The 21,704-nt window shown below is 42.6% G+C and overlaps 1 protein-coding gene across 5 annotated transcripts in view; it reads right to left on the bottom strand.

Annotated features, from left to right (window-relative positions):
- Positions 1–445: 445 nt before the first annotated feature.
- The window catches only part of MPZL1 (myelin protein zero like 1), a 40,781-nt gene continuing 19,522 nt past the window's right edge, over positions 446–21,704 (bottom strand). Inside the window, exons 3-7 of one of the 5 annotated variants that reach the window (XR_010072871.1) lie at positions 20,131–20,344; positions 15,338–15,470; positions 13,869–13,942; positions 12,064–12,169; positions 6,048–6,077 (exon numbers count right to left, since the gene is read on the bottom strand). Coding sequence is in view for 4 of the 5 variants with exons in the window: in XM_063348666.1 (XP_063204736.1) it covers positions 5,976–6,077; positions 12,064–12,169; positions 15,338–15,470; positions 20,131–20,344 (555 nt within the window). In the remaining variant the exon portion in view is untranslated. The other 4 variants (XM_063348666.1, XM_063348676.1, XM_063348656.1 and 1 more) reach the window with 4 other exon arrangements.

Here is a 21,704-nt window from a genome sequence, read left to right as displayed (position 1 = left end):
CATTCGATTTATCACTCCAGCATGACATGGGTGGAGAGGAAAGGAAACCTTTAAACCATAGTTACAATATCTACAGCACCTTGTTGTGGCATGAATGTATGATGTTATATTATCCAGTGCAGAATATTTGTGCAGGATAGTTCAAGGAGAGCATTTTCCATTCTTCTAAGACACGCACCTGATAATCTGTCAGCTCCCTTTTTTCAGAGGCTGTCCTGCCATGCAGCTGTTTGTCCCCTATGCGTATTCTCTACACTTTCAGTTGCATTTCTTATTTCTCCTAGCTGAAGCGGTAATACAGGGTAACAGTTCTGATGGTGAACTCTCCAGCTGTGTTGTTCACTGAGCAGATGAAGACTGCAGTGACTGAAGACGACTGCCAGAAAGAGGGGTGGTGTATTTCAGTCCCCCCTCCCTTCCCAGTCCTTAACCAGATAAAACTCGTCCAGCAAACCAGTAATGGGAAAAAAAAAAAAAGTGTATTAAAATATTCACAAGATTACAATAGAAAACATGAAAGTCCATTCAAGAAAAAAATATCCAAGATAACCGTTTCCAGATGAGTCTGTAAAAGCAAAAGCACTAACAGTTGGTACACCGGCTCTTCATGTAATGAGGCCATGCAATGCATATCTAGCTCCCTCACACAGATTATACACCCGTCTTACAGGTGTTTGTTCTCTTGCATACCTCCAAGACAGAGGTTTACAAAAGAAAAGTACCCAGTCTATGTTTCCAACTATGTTTACCACATAAAACCAGCTGGCATCGCAGGGAGACAGAAAAGATTGCACGGCACGCTGATCTCGAAAGGCGTTGAATTTAGAGTGAAAAAATACCTTTAAGTGAAAAGGTTTATTACCTTTAGGGCAGTGAAGAGAAGCCTCAAGAAAAGTATAATTGCTGAGCACAGTTAATATGATTTTGAAGTCTCCCATATAAAAATGTCACCTAAATACTAGCACTGCAGGTGTGTGGCCACAGCCCAGAAGTCTTACCCACCTTCTCAGCTTTGAGGGTTTTAAAGAGAAAACATTTCCGTCACTTTTTACACAGTAAGAACATTTTGTATTTGAGGTCCTAGGTAGACATATTAGTAATGTAAAATTCCAAGACAAGATTTCAATACAGAGTGAAGGCATTTTGTTTATAAATCAAACAGCCCACACTTGACCTCAATGAATCCACCCTACGGCAATGCAGCTTCTAAGTTCCATGTACACATTTATTGCAGTTACAAGACAGATGGTTACCTAAGCAGTTCTCACAGGTCTAAAAAAAAAAGTTAAAAACCTAATTCCAGCTCTTCTAGTCACAAACTGAAGTATCACTAAAGCTTTGAGAGAAAACAAAACCCTACGGGTCTCCAGTTACAAATGACACATCATTCAATTAGTTACAGGGACATATTTGCCACCCTGTGATGGCTCTTAATGCCATTTCACAACCATGCTGACCATCTCCCTCACAGAACAACTGCTGAAGTCAAAAGGGGCAATGGACATTTGAAGTACTGAGTACTGCAACCAACTTACTTACTTAGATCGATACTTTAGAATTATTTGTAATCCTCTTCTCAAAATTCATTTCTGGTAACCAAAAATAAGGAAGACTATAGCCACTGTTAGTAAAAAGCCAAAAACCTTTCCACTTGGCTCCACTTGGTTAGAAGATGAATGATGCCATTCATACCCCTGGCTCTAGGGGGTGCCAGCTGGCTTGGCTGCCAGAGCCCAGGCGAACCAAAACCGCGCTCCTACAATGGGTAGGCGGCCACTTTTACCCATGAAAGACTTCCAACCCCCCCCTCCTCGCCTCCGCTGAGAAATAGATTTCAGATTGATCTCCGTTTTGTTCGCATGATGAATAAAAAAGAACTTATTGCAAGTCTTTTACATCACACAAGCCTTCCCCAGCTCCGCTATCTGAGAACGATGACCCACGAACAGTTTTAGTCATTTGCCTCCGGAGAGAGAGGCTGCCTACCCCTCAGCCGTGCTGCAGCAAGCCTGCAGGCCACACAGCACTTCTTTTTAAAAACAGATGGTCATAGAAGAGCTAGCAGCAGTACTACAACAGGACCAGGACAACACACTTAGTGTTCCTCAAAGTCCAAGCTGTTCCTTTCCACCTGCAAAGAACAGCATCAGAGAATTAAAAGAATAGCAGTGGAGCAGAGTTAAACTTCTGGTCACCATAACATCAGGATAGGATGACCTCGTCTGACTCTAATCTCTGCTTGCTACCCATCAAGGAAGTAGAAGTCCTCTGGCTCCTGAGACTTTACCGAGTAAGCCAACTTAGCATCAGTCCCTTCTCATCAGCACAGGTTATTGTATGATTAAACAAGCTAAAATAATCCGAGGGACAGAAAGTTCACGTGTTGTCTCACATTGCCTCAAGTTCTTTTGACTTCAGCCTGAATAAGTAACTTAATAGCTACAGTGTTCATGTTTCCATAAAAAAAAAAAAAAAAAAAAAAGGAGAATTCAACAGCCTTCACACTGGAGAGGGATTCAGACCGATTTCTGCTATTCCTAGGAGAAGGGACTTTTGTTTTTCTAAAAAGATGTTCAGCATTTTTAAAAAATACTTCCAAGTTCATTCTGCCTTCACAAAAAGGATCCAAGCAGCCTTGCAATGAGCCTCCTCAGCAGCATAGGCAATATGAACATACCTGTAGCTAAATAAAAGCAATGGAAGGAGAGGTTTTCCTAAAGTTAGTTAGCACCAACCACATCAGTGTGTTTCCTAATGTTAGCACCAGCCAGATCAGCACATCTCCAAAAGTTAGCACCAGATCAGTATGTTTCCTGAAGTCAGCACCAAACAGATTAGAGTGTTTCTTAAAGTTAGCACTAGATCAGCGCGTTTCTTAAAGTCAGCACCAGATCAGGATTGTGCTCAGATTCTCCAGTATATTCCAGCAGGAAAAGAAACAAACACTAGTAGCAGATTTCAGAGCCAAGAACAGCCCTATCTTCTCATAGCAGCAAGTTTTTGATCACTACATTCATCACATTTCTCCTCCTTACTCTAAAACATCTGGGGAGAAGGATGGTGATGCACAGGGATGAACACAGGCAAATCAAAATCAAGCTTCTCCATCAGCCATGTCAAAAGCGTTCCTTTCTTACTAAGTGTAAAACAAATGTTGGGAAGTAACAGCTTAGCAGATAGATAAGGAAAGCAGCACCAGCAGGGTTCATCCCGATCTTAACGAGGCTTCTAACAAAGGCAAGTGTTGTCAGGAAACCAGCACAGTTTGATCCCGATGAAAGAATATAATGTCGGCATGCCCAACTTCACTGGGGGAAAGAAAACACTGTACAGAAAATAGTTATTAGAGTTGCATTGTCATAATTAAAGGATTACCTAATGTGGTTCTGAAAGGGTCTGCCATAGGCCCAAAACTACTTTTTATTTACTTGATGTTACAGTGGAATGTAGGCTTAAGTTTGCAAATATCAAGCTAGGAGTGTTGCAAGCTCACTGGAGGACAGGATGAGAATTCAAAGGAAGCCTTCAACTGGCAAATTGAAGATGAGGTCTGAAAAAGCCATAACATCATTTCAGTAGAGACAAACTTGCAGATAATACAAAACCAGGAGGAGCTGCCGGCACACCAGATGGTTCCGCTGCCATTCGGAGGGAGCTGGACAGGCTGGAGAATTGGGCTAAGAGGAATTTCATGAAGTTCAAGAAGGAGAAATGCAAAGTCCTGCACCTAGGGAGGAACAACCCCATGCACCAGTACATGCTGGGGGCTGCCTGGCTGGAAAGCAGCTTTACAGAAAAGCCCTGTGCGGGTCCAGGCTGAACATGAGCCAGCAGTGTGCCCTTGCTGCAAAGAAGGTAAATGGTATCCTGGGCTGCATTAGGCAAAGTATTGCGAGCAGGTCACAGGAGGTGATCCTTCCCCTTTATTCAGCACTGGTGAGGCCACACCTGGACTACTGAGTCCAGTTCTGGGCTCTCCAGTACAAGAGAGATATGGACTTCCTGGACCAAGTTCAGTGCAGGGTGCAAAGTTGGTAAAGGAACTGGGGTATCTTTCATGTGAGGAAAGGCTGAGAGCTGGAACTGTTAAGCCTGAAGAAGAGAAGGCTTGGGGGGGATCTTGTCAATGCGTATAAATCCTCAATGGGAGGGAATGAAGAGCACTACTCTTCTCCGTAGTGCTCACTGGAAGGACAAGAGGCAACAGACAGAAGTTAAAAAAAATGAAATTCCACCTGAACATAAGGAAGTACTTTTTGTACAGAGATGTAGAGTTTCCATCCACGGAGATACTCAAAACCCAACGGGACACATTGCTGGGCAACCTGCTCCAGCTGACCCTGCTTGAGGAGGGAGGGTTTGGACTACGTGATCTCCAGACGTCCCTTTCAACCTCAACCATTCTGTGACTGATTCTGTGAAATCTCCTTCTCCGGAGATAACTCAAAACCTGCCTGGCTGCGTTCCTGTCCAGCATGCTCTAGGTGAACCAGCTTTGGCAGGGGGGTTGGACTAGATGATCTCCAAAGGCCCCTTCCAACCCCGACCATTCTGTGAAATAAACTGAACCCTTAGGAAATGGGTAAGAGTCAGAGAGACGGGGTTATGGCAGAACCAGACTGAAAATTACTTGCTGCTACAAAGAAGCCAACACCACATTAGGATGTACAAAACAGAAATCCTTCTACTATAGGCTACTTTGAGAAGACCTCAGCTGGAATGCCACTTCTAGTTTTGAGCACCAGATTTCAGGATGCAAATGGGTCAGCTAAAGAAAGATCCTCTTCATCAGAAGAGAGTGATCAGAGATCCTTAACAACCTACGAGGAGTTTAATCTAGAAACAAGAAGCTGGGAAATCATATTCAAGTAGTAGACTTGCAGAGAGGAAGGAAATAAACTGCCTTCCGCATCCTCTGTGCAAATACAGGTTACACAAAAAAACCACACATTAAAAAAACAAAAGAGTGAAACCCTAGATTTCCTTCAGAGGTCATTCAGCCTCCACTACAGGCGTTTAAGAACAGATAAAGCATTGCTAAGGAAGTGACAGTGGTATAATGGAGCCATGGGAGAGAAGTGAGGGAGTACTACAGCTTCCAGATCCCTTAGAGCCCTTTTTCATGCTTATATGAAATGACAGAGCTTCAAGGAAGAAACATTTCATTCAAAGGTTCAACAGAGTCTGAGGCAACCACCTACAGCTATAGATTCCTTTAACTCACTAGCTCTTAAGTTTTCACAGGTAAACTACCATTTCACAAAGTTCATTAGTTCAACGCTATCCCTGTACCTTAAAGGACTAAGCTTGAATAGATGGGCTCAATACAGAAGTAAAGAGTTCTGTGACCTGTGTTAGACAGGTCAGGTAGGCCTAAACATTTCCTTCACTTACACTGCTAAGACATACATTTCTGACAGCCAGGAGTCACAATTCGGCCTTACAAGACCAAGCGAGAGTGTCTAGTTTATACGAGAAGGCAGCTTGCACTGGGAATCTGACCAAGGAAAGATGAATACCCTGTATGCATAAAGAACTCTGTGAATATAAAGAAGATATCCTCTCTATATTCGGCTCAACAAAAGAAATTAGGCCCTATAAGCAAAAAAAGAATCTCCAGGTCAATCTAGAATCTTCAGGCATCTTCCAGTTTCTCCATTAATAATCAAGATAAAAATATTTTTAAAATGTGATGCGAGTTTCCACTTTCTCTCTCATCACACAAGATACTAAAAAGAATATTGGCAATTTATAAGCAAAATTCTTACCGCATTTCAACATGCAACATTGGTCTCACTTCTGTACGATTAAATAGACTATTTACACACAATACATATATATCTTTCCCTCTGTATGCACATGCATTGGTCCTAGCCTAGGCATCAAAGGCCACATGTGAGTTCTCTGGGTCAAATCTTGTTCAAGCAATTCCAGTCTGAATGCATGTTTTCCTTCGGATAGCTTAGGATCTCATCTCAGTTCTTCCGAATATCAGCATAGACCACAGACTCTGACTTGTTAATCTTGTCGCTGTGCTGTCCTCCGGAGTGATCTAACTGCGCATAAATGACTGGGCCCTGTGAACAAAATAAGAAAGCACAATCAGTATTTTTCAGAAAGGGCCATATTGCCCCTCGCTTCCACAGGGGCTGCAGCAAGACCAAAGCTAAAGCAAGACCACAGAGCTTTTATGACTGCTAACAGCACTTTGAAGCAGGTGGAATGAAGCCTCACCTACAAACGAGCTCTAGTCTGCCACCTTTCTCCTATCAGGAGCATGCCAAAGAGCACCACTTCCTCCCTTTAATACTGTTACAGCTGCTTGCTTCTCACAAAAAGCAAAATCTAGAACCTTTTGTTCCGAAAAGCAGCAATTCTTACATGCTGTGGAGCAAAGACACATGGCTTAGTGAGATGCATGCCAGATTTCATGTTTTTCAAGAGGAACTGTACTACAGATTTACCAGTGACAGCAGAGTATGCTTCCCATACTGCCACTCAAGTCCTGTAAATCCCAGCACAGCTGTACCACCTGGATAACGAGGGAGAGAACAAACCTGCAGCCCCCTTATGACACCGGTCACTGCCCCAGCAAGTGATGGGATCAAGAGCTGCACAGCAGCGAGCCAGAAAACACTGAAACGGTGCAGTAATGCAGAATTCTTACCTGACTTCCAAGCCAACCCAGGTAGTGAGCGCCTCCACAGACACACTGGGCAAGCACGGCCACACACCTTCCTTATATTTGCTGGGGTGCAGCAGAGGACATTACAGCACCATCTCTCAGCAGAGCACGCAAACAGGCCAGCGCCTTCCTAAAACACCATGTCCTCCAAAACACAGCCCATGGGAAAGCGAACTGCAGCTATTTGTGATGGGCTGAGGACAGGACTGCAGCCTGTTAAGAGCAGGTACCCAACAAGACACGTGGGACCTTCATGGAAAGGTCTGACCTGCAGCCCCCATTCTGCACACCCCAGCTGACACAAGCACAGAGCAGAAGGCTGCAACCACCTACCAGGTGACCTCGGCAGAGAGACCATACACTCCCTCCCCCCACACACACCCCACGCTGTGCAGGTGGGAAAGGGGCTGTCCTATTTGAGGGTGGGGAAAATTACAAGGAGAAACTTTTTAGTTTGGTTGCAGCTTTTTTAGCAGTTTTTGCTTCAAAACCGTTTCATCTATTTAACTCTCTTTCCATTTCCCTTATGTCCCAGGAAGAAGTAGCCTTCACAGGCATTTCTCCCACCTTCTCCCCAGTACTTTTGGTATCCTGCCAATTTAGAAAACATCTCTATGGAACTGACCCAGGAATCCTTCCATCCATCTTCCAAAGCAATTAGGGGCCAGAGATGAAAAGACACCTTCTGTCCAGAAAATTACGTCCTTGAAGGACCATATAGGTGCACTTCTGCACAGCTGTTTTCCCCACAACACAATAGCAAAGCACACACCTGCTAAATACCTCACTCTTTCAGAGATAGTTTAAACCCAAAGTTTCCTGCTATCAGGTAAACCACTGCCCAAGTGATAAAGAGTAGAGGAAGGAGATGGACAAAAGGATGAAAACTTGTGAGCAGATATAAAATGCTGAAATTATAAATGACAGACTGAGGAAATGTTCAAAAAGAGATACTGATGTCTCAGAAAATTCTAGATTTAAAGTCTCATTAGAGCAATTTTTTTTTTCTTTTCTTCTTTTTCCGCTATTGTCTCTCATGTTATATATATAGAGGGAGTGACATAATGACTCCAACATTATATCAGTATTACATTACTAATTCAAATTACAGTGTAGTGTCTATACAAACTTCAAGGCAAAGTGATCTTTGTTTATTTGTAAGCAATTTTGGAAGTCTCATTGGCCTGAAGCCATAGCTCCAGGGTATTATAAATTCAGCTTGAGAGCACTTCCTATCAGTTAAAAAAAAAAAAAAATCCACAACTGCATAAAGTACTCACTACGACAGTTGAAGTTTTGTTCAAGTAATTCTGATAGGTCAATTTTCTATCACAGGAGTTCACTCAGGATCAGTTATCACTATTCTAATTTTATGTCAGGTTAAATATAGTTATTCTGCTGCAACCAGCATGTTAAGCAGGGGTAGAGAGACTGACTGGTGTGATCACCTGATACAAACCAAGCTATCGTTGTCTGGATGTGCCCACTATCATCTAAATAAGTGGTAGATTAGTTAACACAGAGAAAAAGAGGATCTATTATAATGCTCCATCTATTTGATTTGCTGCCAAGTGATTTTCTAGCTGATTATAATCAGCACCAGGGACATTATTCCAGCATTTGATACCTCCAGTGATATGAATCTTGGTAAAGACTCTTCTTCCCCAAGTAAAACCTTCAAAAAAGTCTAAACAATTCAGAACTTTCACCTAATCCCAAATAAGCTCATCCTGACTCTTCACAACCAGAAGACTGACTGGCACTGACATATAAAACCCACCATAAGACTTGCAATTTTTCCATTCAGAACCAAAGGGAAAAGGGCAGCAGGTGTACCCATACCTTGCTAAAAGTTTGTCAGCAGAGTCATGAATTGCAAGTTACCACAAAGAAAAAGGAATTGCAAAGTTAGACCAGCATGGTCTAACAGTGGTCCACAGTATTTTCAGACTTTTTTAGATTCTGAAAGATGTTGCAGCTACCACAGATTCCAGCTCCAGGAAATTTGTCTGAAATTTAAGTTAAGATTCCCGGCACCATGAACTGCTCCTTCCCAGGGCCCTGGGGTCCAATTAAAGCCTGGAACAGAGCTTGAACAGAGCCTGTTCAGGCGTGTCTTAAACCAGAAAGAGCAAAGACAGAGATCTGCACTTAAGTTAATGTAGCTTTAGTGCTCCCCACTTCTACACCAACAGACCTACCCACTTAGGAGCTCTATACCATACTGCTCCGTATGCCAGAAATTTAATTCTATGGAAGTTACGCTTTAAGATCAGTGGCCCTTCAGCCTGCCCAGAAATGAATACTCAGCTACTTGCAAAGCACAGAGCCAAACGACAGCCACCTTGGAGTTACAGTATCTTGGGAGAACACACATCTGCCTCCCAGTTTGCTTGCTGCAACCCAGATTACTAGCTAAACATAGACATCCATCTGGGAAACACATATAGTTCTTGCCTTCACTGGAAATGCTTTTCTCACTCATCCAAAGAACAGTCATGGTAGAATATGAGTCACTAGGCATGGAGAAGAAACACCACACACAAATTTGACAGGGCAGAACATACCTGCTGAGAAGGAAGACACAGTGAAAACAACCAACTGAACATTTACAGAATCAGATATGTACACTTTCAGCACTCTGGGGCACTCCAGAAAGCAAGGTCCGCACTTGATAAACTTGCACCCAAAACACAAAGGAAGTGCAGGCTCAAGTGCACTTTCTGCTGAGAAGTGATGTGGGCACATACTCCATCACCGATTCTTAAACTGACACATAAATAGCAAAATGAATAAATTTCACTTAATAAACTTAATTTAAATGCCACTCTTTGGGAGTGAGCACCTCTATTACTGTTTTTAACTTGCAGAGGTGCGGTTGTGTATTTGTACGCACAATTCTTCTTCACCAGTGAAGCACGAAGCACTCAGCCACTTCCTACACATCCTGCCAAGTCAAAGGCTATAAGGAAGCCCACAGGCCTTTACTGTTTGCCTGCAGCGCTGACTCTGTGAACCACTGGTCTGTAATTGCCAGGCAAGCCAAGACACAGAAGTGTGCCTGAATCAGCAAGCAGCCTGCAATAGCTTCCGGGAACTGCTAGGAATCCAAATCCCAGCATTACACGTACACAACAGCTCAAAAGCTTGAATACTACAACTAATTTCTTGATTACCAAGAAGTATCAGGTTTTACTTATATGTGATGCTAGATTTCAAATGTTAATTTGCATGTTGATATCACCCTTTAAAAAACAAACCAAACAACAAACCAACAGCTAGAAGTTAAAAATATAAGTGTAATCAATTGAAATTTAGTTTCCTCACTGATGTAAACCATCTGTTCAAAATCTGATCTACCCTGATTTTATCGTGGATCTTTTTAAAAAGAAGTAAATATGTTTACTTGCTGTTCTGGGAAGATGGGGCAAATGTTTAACAGAACGTAGAGGAATCACTTGGTGCTACAAATGCTTGCCAAGAAATTAAAATCCAGACAAAGCTCTCTCTGCCTGACCAAAGAGATTCAACGAGTAAAAAACTAAAAAAACAAAAATCATCTCCCATATTTTTCCTTTGAGGTCAGAAATGTTCACACTTTGGGTTTTCCTTTAGGAACTTACCTGTGGGAAGACCCTGGAGGACTCTGTCAAGGAATAAGCAGACTGGAGTGACTACAGAAGGGCAAACGCACAACAATTCTGAGTTAGATTTACTCTGACATATTCTCTCCTGTACATAGAGACCCAGAACACTGGGGACACGGAAGGCTGAAGACACAGTAAGTTTTCACACCAAAACGTTACAGAGAAGATGAAAGCGTTTCTGCTTTCAAGACATAAGCACACAACAGCAAAACTCTTCGCCATGTAGCTCTCAGGGCACTTGCATGTAGTGCTTCGTACCATGACAGCAATTAGATAAAATATCTTGGTCTTTTGACCTAGGGAAGTTGACTCCAACAGATACTGAAACATACCTCCCATACCTAAGCTTTTTTTCGTTTTTTTCTTTTTGGGGGGGGGGGGGGGGAGGTGGGAATCACCTGCCTCTTTCACCCATTCTAGAAGCCCCTCCCATGAACCAGAAAAGACCTTTACCTAGGCCTTATAGGCAGCCTGCTGCTACTAGGCCCGTCCAGTCAAAATCTGAACTATTTTTAAATCTTACAACTTGAGTATATTGCCTTCATGTTTAGAGAATAACTGTTCTCTGAAGTCAGTAGGTCGCTTTGTGGGCCTATGTGCTAAAACTCTGTAAGTACTGCACTTGCCAAGAACAAGATGCATTTCAAAACCAGACTGGAAGCTCAACAGAGTAGGGACTTCGACTTTATCCAGCTCACTGTTAGCACGGTATTTTTTTCCTGTAGTGTTAACACATTAACACACATTTCCATTATTTTGTCAGGAGAAATTAAGAAACCAGGTATTAACTCTGATTTAGAAGCCCATTGGTTCACACACTACTCTTGCAGCCACTTGCTAAAAGGTGGCTAATTAAGAAAAAGTCCATTTCGGACTTAAACTCGCTCAGGATCCATACCTCCACAGGAAAATTGTTGGGAATACACAAGTCAAGAGGTAAGGCACAGCTTACAAACAAGGAAATCCTGTACCCTGTTAACAGGTAATCATATACTGCACAGAGTCCCTGTCTGACTCATGCTCTCTCCCCTCTAATTTCCCATGGGATGTTAAGTCTGGATAAGAGCCACTTTTTTCCTTCAAAGTCAGCAGAACTTTACCAACAGCAGCAAGCACAAGACAAAGGCCACAAAAGTTGGGTGGCTCAGCAGAGGAGTGCAGCAAGAATCATCTTCAAGCTGATCGTCACTGGTCAGTGTTTGCACTGCGCTGGCTCATTTCCTTGTGAAGGATGAACGTGCCACAGGGCATCCACCTTCACAGCGATGAGAGAGTAAGTAAAACTCCTCCCCATTACAATCCCAGAACACATTAGGCAGCTTTATGGGGTGATTACTCATCTAGTAAATAATGGGGCCTCTACATTAAACAGCTACCCACTGCCCACTCCTCGCCAGGCTCTCATCCTTGCACTTCACTACCGCTTGCGTATGTTAACGCAGATCAGAACCATCTTTTTTTTATACGTTAGTACAAAAAGGGCATAAAACTCCACCCCAACTAATATCAACATGCTATTCTTTCAATTGCACTAAGCCTCCTAACGGAAGAGTTCACCAGTCCCAGCTTACTGCCCATCCCTTGTTCGGAGCAGACACTTTTACCCCCAGCCCTCATCACTTTCCAGACAGCACCTAACTCATGTGTCCCACCCTGCCTTTGTCTTTTCCATACCATTTCCCACACACTCTAGAAGGATCCTGCTTCGGGAAGCAGCAGGAAGCAGTTTACCTGGTGTGATCTGGCTGGCACGCTGTTTACCAGACCCTCTGTGTCGGAGGGCGACTTCTGTGGAGCCTGCTTAACCGGTGACATCAAGCTCTCAGAGGTACTGCAGCTGACGAGGTGGCAGAGCAGAGTTTGCACGACAATGTTCAAGAGGCACGAAAAAAAAAAAAGAACAAAAACAAAAAACGAGTGATGGCAAGATGAATGTGGCAGATTATGCCAAAGTAAAAATGAACACAATGGATTCTAAAATAAACACATATAATTCTCCATCTCTCCCCAGACATTTCTCTATCCTTCCTCCCAGAGTCTCGCTGGTAAGCAACGTGGAGGAAAAACTATTAACATAGCACAGCAGCTCCTCCAAACCCCCTGTTCCCTAGATGTTACCATTCAACCCCACCTGTCTAAAGCCGTATGTGTTTTCTTCACTGAGGCTTCAGACTCAGTTAACAGTGGTAAACAGCAATTATCTTCTAACTGTAAGTTAAATAGTCCCAGTCACTGAGGCAAGTGTTATGCCAGTGCTACAGTTAGAGCCAGCACTTGCAAGAGCCACCAGCTCTCCATATCAGAAAGGTACTTCCTACCAAACTCCACGTTAGTTCCCTTGCTTTTGGTTAGGCTACAATCCCAAAATAATTCTGCCCACTCACACTAGTCTCCGGAGCAATTACTTTAAGAGTCACACGCACGTGACACGCAAGCTATGTGTCCTGATATAGCTACTCAAATATCTAATCAGGCAAATCTTGTGTTTCAAACAAAAAAAACCTGTCGTGGTGAGAACCAACACCCCTAAAAGAAGGTTGCCAGTTTTCACTCTCTGTTTGCTTTTTTCCATCTGCTTAAGGCAGGACTGAAAAGAAAACAAGCCAGTGACAGACAGAGAAATGAATACCAGAGAGCTAAGTATACGAGCAAATGCCCTTACACTTAACATCAGTAGCTTCTGGGCAATGCAGTAATGGGTCTCTAAATGCTAGGTCTACCTCCTTGTACCCAAGCAACCAAGAAGGAAAACTACCCACTTCCTTGACAGCAGACACAGGAGTTCCCTTTTCTACCACAGCCCTCTAACCACCGGGCCTTCTTTCCCCCCCATCTTTGTAGACAGACAGTGTACAAAGCAAGTACAGAAACAAACAAATGAGGACAGTGACATTAAGCAGACTGCCTCCTCACAGCATAATCATTTTTTAGCCTGTGGTAAGTCTAACCACAGAAGACTTAGCTCCTCACACATACAGCAGTAAGAAAATTAAAATAAAAATACTGCCCCCAGCCATCACGGCAAGGGGCTTCTACTGTCTCAAATGGAGACAAAGCAGCCCTTCTGTTACCAAAATGAGGTAGTCATGAATTGTTTGATTTATTCACAAAATTCTTCAGAACTACACCATCTAAAAGTCATAATGCAGGTTTGAGCAACTAATGCACGTAGATCACTGCAAGTTTTCAAACACCTGAGCTGCCTGAGCCAGAGGAACACTTACAGGGTATTAACTTTTATTTTGACACAGAAAGGGCTCTGAATTTCCTGTGCTTTAGTCAGTGCACTGGCAAATTCACTGCTAGAAGAGATGGAGGGACACCAACTGGGATAAGCAGCAATCCCACCCCAGTTAGACATGAGACAATGAAACCCAAGCACCCAGTGAAATGCATCATCCCTTTGCCAACAGATTCCAGCACAAATTACAGTGAAGTTATGTTAGTAGAGAGCTAGCTGGTTAGTCAGCAAAGGAAGAGGAAATGTGTACACATACACACAGGTATTAACAGCAACCACCAACTTGATTAGTTACCATGGTGTCTAGTGGGACTGGAAGAGAAGACCCAGCCCTGTTACATTCCCAATCTGGCGTCTATATCAGGATCTCTGTAAGGAGAGGAAGGTAAGCAGGATCCGATCCCAGCACACCAAGGCAGAAAGAAAAAAAAACAAACAAAAAAACACCAAAGTCAGAGCATGAATGGAGACTGTGGCCATGCAGGGGTTCCAGATGCCGCGCAGTGCCCCAGCCACCTCAGTTCAAGGCAGAATGGTTATCTAAGAGTAAGTGCATCTCACCACCACCACCACCACCACCACACACTGGGTTAGCATCATGTAGAAGACAGTCCGTAAGTTTGGAGGAGGTCACAGCACACTTGGTTTCTCTTTATACATCATGCAGAGCTGGTATGGTAAGTGAAAGCAGTATTTAAACTTCAGAGATTACTTTCCTGACAGAGTAGTTAAATCTACTACAAGAAATTACAGTGCATGAACTACTGCTCCAGGCTCAGCACCAGCATGTGTCCTTCAGCAGGAAGACACTGGAGAGCAGGTCTCTGGGAAGCAAGGCAAGAGGACCATCTCACGCACACCGCTGGTGCGTGACACTGCAGGTTTCTTTTCAGTTCTTAAGGGAAGGGCACATGCAGAAAGGGAAAACCAGGCTTTCCACACAATTTTGAGCACACGCAGCCGCCTTTGCTATATTTAGCCTTACCATTGGGCAATAGCCAACTCACTTTCTCTAAGCTCTCCAACTGCGAAAAGGATAGGGCAAAGTTTAATTTAGAAATCCCCACAAGTTTATTTTTGGAGTTATTTTCTTTTATCCTACAGGCAACCCAAACTCAAGTCTGCCTTTATTAATTTTTGCTTTTTCCTATGTCCACTCAAAGATCTGTGCTTCACTTTGGAGTTACCCTCCTAACACTAAAAACCTTGCAGGGTTGGTAACAGTTAACGAAAAACAGACAGCATATGAGAATGAATGCAGAGCGGATACTCCTCCTTTACTTTGAAGTGTGGTGATGCATGGGGTTTTGGCAAGTATACTCCAGGCTCAGGAGCCAGACACTGGTAACTGAAAAATACAGTCTTAATCTCAACACAGAGCATTCCTTAAAAGTGCATGTGTGGCACTTTTCCTTTGGGGTGGGGGGTAGCAGGGGGAAGCAGGGCTGGAGGGACGGGGAAGGGAAACAGACCAGAGCTAGGGGATCTTGACTTAAACATTCACAGGGCACATACACTTGTGGCTGGGGATCAACTCCAACATTTAGTGATTTGTTGGGTGCAAGTCATAGTCAGTAGGTCTTTTCAAGCATAGTACAAGGATAATCATTACATGCAGATGACCAGTGTTCCACACAGCCATACCCTATCTCTAGCTATGGCTGCCAAGACTTGGCTGAAACAACGCCTACCCCCCTCTAAGCCCTCCCTCTGATCTGCTGCTGTCCCTCACATCATCCATAGGTGAGGAGGGAGATCTCTTACCCAGAGTATCGTTTTTTAGAGTTGTTCTTTCTGATGACAAGACACACGACAATAGAGATGAGCGGTGAGAGACCTGTAACCGTACCGATGACTATCCCTGCCACCATGGCAATGGGGAACGCAGGCAGGCTGTCTGGGGAGAGAAGGGAGAAAACATTCAACTCTTCTGCATTCCCTGATTAACAGAAGTGCAAACCACAAATACTCTTGACCTTGGATTCATTTAGAGCAGAAGGCACTGCTCTATACCCAGGATACCCAGGAATTATAATATGCAGCCTAAGTGTTAGTGACAGCAGGCAGCCAGCAAAATAACGCGTGAACAGAACACACACCAAGAATGTTCTTAATGTCCTTCAGAAGAGACTTATATTGCACGAAGAATTTTTATGTGTCATGGAACACAAGTGACAATGAGGACAACCTGTCTCATTTTGTATCTGAAGTTACACTCATCTGGCAATTCCCAGCAAGGTCAACAGGAAAAGGCAGGGATGCCTGAAAGAAGATTTGAACATAGCACATTGCTAACCAACTAAGAGCACTGAAGGCGGGGTGCTCTCTGGGTAGCATGCAGCAGACAGCCTGGTTACTATCCATGATGACTCTTAAGATTGTTTATACACGATTCTGGTGTCTCAAAATACATCTCTATACATTTCCATAGAGTTGTTCTTTCCTTTCTTAAGTCAGGATCATTGTACGATATTAGAAACACGCTTATAGGAACACAGTATTGCTTTACTCATATTTTCCCCAATATAATTTTGGGGGAGGGTAAGCCACAAAAGAGCAGCCAGAAATAAAAGCCAATCAGAGAATGAGAACAAATGACTTGCAAGGTAAAGAACACACAGACTACCATTCTAGCACTTCCCAGTAAGAAACAAAGTCCCTCCCCTCTCTCTGCATCATGTTTAATGCAAGGAACATCTCAGTCGAAAAGGTTTCTCACAAGACTCTGTGGTACACTAGCTACTTGCACCAAATACAAGTGAATCAGCATAAGATCCAAGAGGTAAAACATCTTACATAGAAAAATCTTTCTCAGATTCCTGCATCTGATCATCATGGAATCATTGAGGTTGGAAGGGATGTCTTGAGATTGTCTAGACAACCTAGACCCGGCTCAAGCAGGGTGAACTACCACAGTTTGCTCAATACTCTCTCCAGTTTGGTTTTGACTATCGCCAAGGATAGAGACTCCATAACCTCTTTCGGCAACCTATTCCAGTGTTCAACCACAGTAAAAATGTGTTTTCTAATGTTCAGACAGAATTTCCTGTGTTTCAATTTACACCCATGGTCTCTTGTCCTGTCACTAGGCACCACTGAAGAGCCTGACTCAGTCTTATTTAGATCCTATCAATGCGTATAAACACCTGGTGAGAGGATGCCCCTGAGCCTTTCTTCTCTTTTGCAGGCTAGACAACCCCAGCTCTCTCAGCTTCTCCTTGTACGAAAGGCGGTCCAATCCCTTAATCATCTTAGTTGCCCTTTGCCGGTCTCGTTCCGGCAAGGACCATAGGCTATGCTTATACAAAGCATCCCAGAAAGTATGCATTCTGTAGACCACTTATTTAGAAGGGAGCGGCACAACACGGTACCCTGAAGCAGGGGCATCATACTAAGAAAACAGGGCTTACATTTAGTAACGTTCATTTTGAGTTCAGTGACTTTCAGGAGAAGGGCTGCCTGATCTCTAGCCATTTCACTGATCATACCATCATTTGGCCAAATGTTACATCAGCAGCTTTCCTAGCTCTCCAGTATTAGATGGCAATTCATAACAACATGGTAATTCATAGTCTTAGTATGAAATTAAAGATGAAGACATGAATGTCACAATTTAGAGGAAGACATCCCTTCTTTCCAGAACTTTTTTGTCAGCCCAGAGATCCATCTGCTATTAAGGAAGAGAGGCCTACAAATGGTAATGCTTTCCAGGTACAGAAGACTGAGATTGTGTTTGAGCCTTGTGCAAAGATAAACATATTTATTTTGAAGCATATAAGAGGCAGGAGTTCCAGGGTTTTTGTGCTTTTTCACCTTTCCAAGTGCAGAAATAACTGTCTGCAAAATCATCAAAACAGACATGCATTTCTGTTACCAGACCATTTGTTGCCTTGCACATACGAAAAAAAAAACACACACACTTTTTCAGAGCAAGAAAGTAAGCGGCAACCCAAAACTACAGTACAGAGTGTCCGCTGAAAGACTGATACTAAAAATTTGGCTCTATCTAATCTGATAGTTTTGTCATTTCTTTGAATCGGGAGGGGTTTTTTGCTTGGTTGAATTTGAGTAAAGGACAGCAGCTATGTTCTGTTGACAGAGGTTTTTAAGAATGTATTAAAAATTGCAACTGTTTGCATGTGAAACTAGAGTCTGGCTTCATTGTTTCTCAGAACGTGGTCCAACAGACTGTAGAAAAGCTCACACAATTTTGCGACCACATAGTTCAGCTGAAGAATGTCTCCCCCCATTTTTTCTTATATTTTTCAGCTTTCCACAGTTACATGAATTCCTCATAACTACTTGCAGATCAGCCAATGACTTCATTGTAACAGACAGTCCGAACACCAGCCCTGAAAGCTAACATTTAATAGCTTAACAAAAGCCAAAAATCCAGCCTTTCAAAGAATACTTTTCACTAAATATCACTGTAATTAAAAGCAACTTCCATTTTTGCTCAGAGCGTGTTAGTATCAGTTTTATCAAATATGCAAGAAACTGGAGTTTTCCATTGCTGCTAATGTTTTCGTATGACAATTCTAATTTTTTCCCCCGTGAGAGTTCAGATCAAAGATGGACTACCTCCAGATAACACAAGCTGCCTTGAACACAGTCTTAAATAGCTTCCTATTACAAGTAGGGGCAGCCTCATGTAAGGACCTGGAGTTCCCTATAAATGTCTGTCAGTTATGCTCTGAACAGTAGCCTTTTCCAGATTCAGTTGCACTAGTGAAAGAATAGTCTTGCTTTTCATTCCTGCCAGTAGGATTCTTCCAATATAGGTTATGGAGCTGTTTGTGCAAACACTACGTAGATACTGCAGTGAAGATCAGCCGAGTTAGTTTGGCTTGGCAATTTTAAACAGTTAAGCCACCCTGGAACTTATTAAAATGTTTAATCCAAAACCTAAGGCTAACCAAGCATCTATGAGATCATTTAAATGTGTAAAGTATGTATGTCGCTTTGAACAGTTTACAACACCAGACATATGATTCAGAACAATCAAATGTATACATGGTAAAAAAAAAAAAAAAAGGCACAAGAGTCAACATGTACTTATTTCAATTGAAAAAATCTCTCCAACTCAGCTCAGGATGAGTTGCAACCTGTCACAAGAGCAGTACTTCCAGGTAAAGTCAGAATGCAAGACAGCATCAGAGCTATAGCTTGAAAACCTGTTTTCAAGGTCTTCCTAAGAATTTGAAGAAAATTGTTGCAGCATTGTTCTGATGACGCGAAGTATTGCCAAATACAGGTTCCCTTCAGAAACAGTGTGATTCTCTTGTCTGGATGCTCCACCTATGGGGAAGCCGGCATGCAAGTCTGTTGAAAAATATCAGCTGAATTAGTGTACTGAAATCAGTTTTCATTTGCGTAACTTGGGTTAAAATCTGAAGAGGCTTTGCCCAGGCAGCCTGACTTTGACAAACCAGCAGTTGCTTTACTGCTTCTTCATAGAGACTATCAACACATTGTAAGAAAATAAACTGACCCTATTTTATATAGACTTCAAAATTCCAAGAAACAGAAAGTTCTAAGTGGTGGTGGGAGCTCCGGAGGTCCCATCCAACTCAAACCGCTCTGTGAAGAAAAGGGTTAGATACAGACCTTGGCTACAGAAGTACATGGAATGACCTCATGAGCAGGGGTACACACCTGTCATAGCAGCAGTATCATTCTAATTGGAGCATACATGTAGGTATCTTCCCTAACATATTAAAATCTAATGGAATAGCTGTATCAGCACTGACATTTATGAATTCAACATTTATTCTTGTCATTATTGAAAATAAATTTGGAAATCTGATCACTGTAAGAACCATTTCATTGTAGGAACAGTCACACTTTGGCTGACCTCCAACTTAGCTAGAACAATCAAATGTTTTGGATGCCCAAGGGAAATAAAGAGCCAAATTGATATACAGAATATAAGTGCTCTTGAACTGTGATGATTGTTGCCAAATGCTAATCAGAAGCTGCAATTGTCCAGCAAAAAGCATTAAATGACTGCAAGTAGACAGCCCTTGCAGTTTACAAGGGTCACCATGAATACTGTAAGAACATCCAAGTACAGGAGCCTGAATGCACATCCAACACAAACACCTTCACATCGAAGAGAGTAGCATTTCACTGTTGGTCAGTACATGCTCGGGCCAGATTATTCATTTTGTTTTCCAGTATACATACTGGATGGGTTCCAAAAGGAAGGGTCTGCCACTTTCTGTCCTTGGTCCCCAGATTTTAAAAGTCATCCTAACCCTTCATGCAGCATAATACAGAAAAAAAAACACTCATAGCACTTTGAAATGAGAAGATGGGTTTTCATCAAAGCTTCCATCAGCTTTTGCTAATACTTGTTAAAAGCATAGGAATCAGTGGGTATAGAGGAAAAGGGTATGACATTTAGTGTTTTAAACAGCTGACAGAATATTGGTTCGATTATTAGGACCTGGAAGAAGACAATTAAAAAGACAGTTGTTCCCTCACCCCCAAGAAAAGTGATATAGACACAGAAGGGTAAAAAAAAGGAAAGAAAATAAATCATATTGGGTGAATACCTTTCTCCACAACTCTAACTCGGATTTCTCCTGGTTTGACAACAATGTCAGGTGGGTTCTTGACATCACAAATGTAAGTGCCGTTGTCCCGGAACTGCATGTTTGATATACTGATAGAAGCATCTTTCTTGTTAAGATCTCCAGCCCAAGTGATCCTGTCTTTAAATGGTATATCCTTTCCAGGGTATGGCTTTCCATTAAAGTAATAGAAAAACTGTAGTCAAGGAAAAGAGGATATAAGAACAATCCAATTAGAGAATACAGAGCTACCATGCTTCTCTCACTATTACAGCATTCTCTCAGAATCCACTGTATTATACAAAGCTAATATTTGAGATTTTTTTTCCTCCTGCCTCACCACTTTAGTCTGGTTTGTTGCCTCTTGGTCACATAACCATGTTATGGCTTATACCTCAATCATACCACCACAACAGATTGCAAGTTTCAGTTTGTTGTTGTTTGTTTTTTTTTGTTTTGTGGTTGGATTGTTTGGGGTTTTTTTCCTGTTTTTGAGGACACAGGGTTTCGCAGACAAGGAGGTGGGTGAAAGAGAAAAAGGCTGGTAACCTGGGAATAATCAAAGGATAAAACAGTTCTGGATCACAGCCATGTATCTTTCAGGCACAGGAAGCCTTCTGCATCCTAGTAGGAAAAGGATACCAAGTTTCCTATCTCTTGTTTTGCTGTGTGTTACTTGCAACTATAGCACAGCTAACACACAATACCCTCCTTCCCTCCACCCCAAAAAACATCCCATGAGCAATTTAGAGTGTACCTAGCTGTTTTCCAGAAACCTTCACAGCAACTAAATATATCTATTTCCCAGTTTTTAGGTGACTGATTTGCACATTGGCCCTGCACTCCCTAGTCTGAGGATAAACTGCATATTTCCTAGGTATACCTGACCAAAATTGGAATTTACAGCAGTAGAAGTGCATAGATCTCTACGGGACAACTCTGCTTCCAACCATATAGGATGTTTGAACACTGGCCATTAACCCTAAGAGAGGGATGAAGGCTGTATTGCAGGAGCATGTTCATTCTTAATTTCACATTCTGAAAGAGAGACAGACAACCTTAGCTCAACCAAGAATCAACTCGAACTCTCTTCAGTTCAGTCTCCAGAGCAGGGCTACAATATTCCAGCTTCCTCTTTCTACAGCCTTCTTTATGAAGCAGTCTCTCTGCCACAGAACAGACTGGCTACAAGCCATTCAAGTCATCTCCCATCTCTTTTCCTGCTCCTACCCTTGATCTGAGGCTTGCCATTCCAACATCTTTTCTATCAGACCCACACTCTGAACATCTGATCATTTGGCAGCACAAACCTGATCCAGATCAGGTATGTGCACGTGACCACCTGTTGTGCTGCAGTCAAGCTGACATTTATTTGGTGTCCACAGGCTAGCATAAATCCAACGACCTATCTCATCTGGTGGGAAGTCTACGAGCACATGGTCATCTGTCAACGTTTTGGAGGAAATCTGCATCAGTCTGCAGCATTGCCAGCTGGATCATAACCTTTAGCACAGAGGCACTGCATTACCACACCCCTGTGCATGGGGGGAGTCATG

The sequence above is a fragment of the Chroicocephalus ridibundus genome, chromosome 1 (assembly GCF_963924245.1).
Source record: "Chroicocephalus ridibundus chromosome 1, bChrRid1.1, whole genome shotgun sequence".
In the NCBI taxonomy this organism is placed as follows: Eukaryota; Metazoa; Chordata; class Aves; order Charadriiformes; family Laridae; genus Chroicocephalus; species Chroicocephalus ridibundus.
Note: the sequence above shows the minus strand (reverse complement) of the source record. Positions and strands in the feature narration are given on the sequence as shown.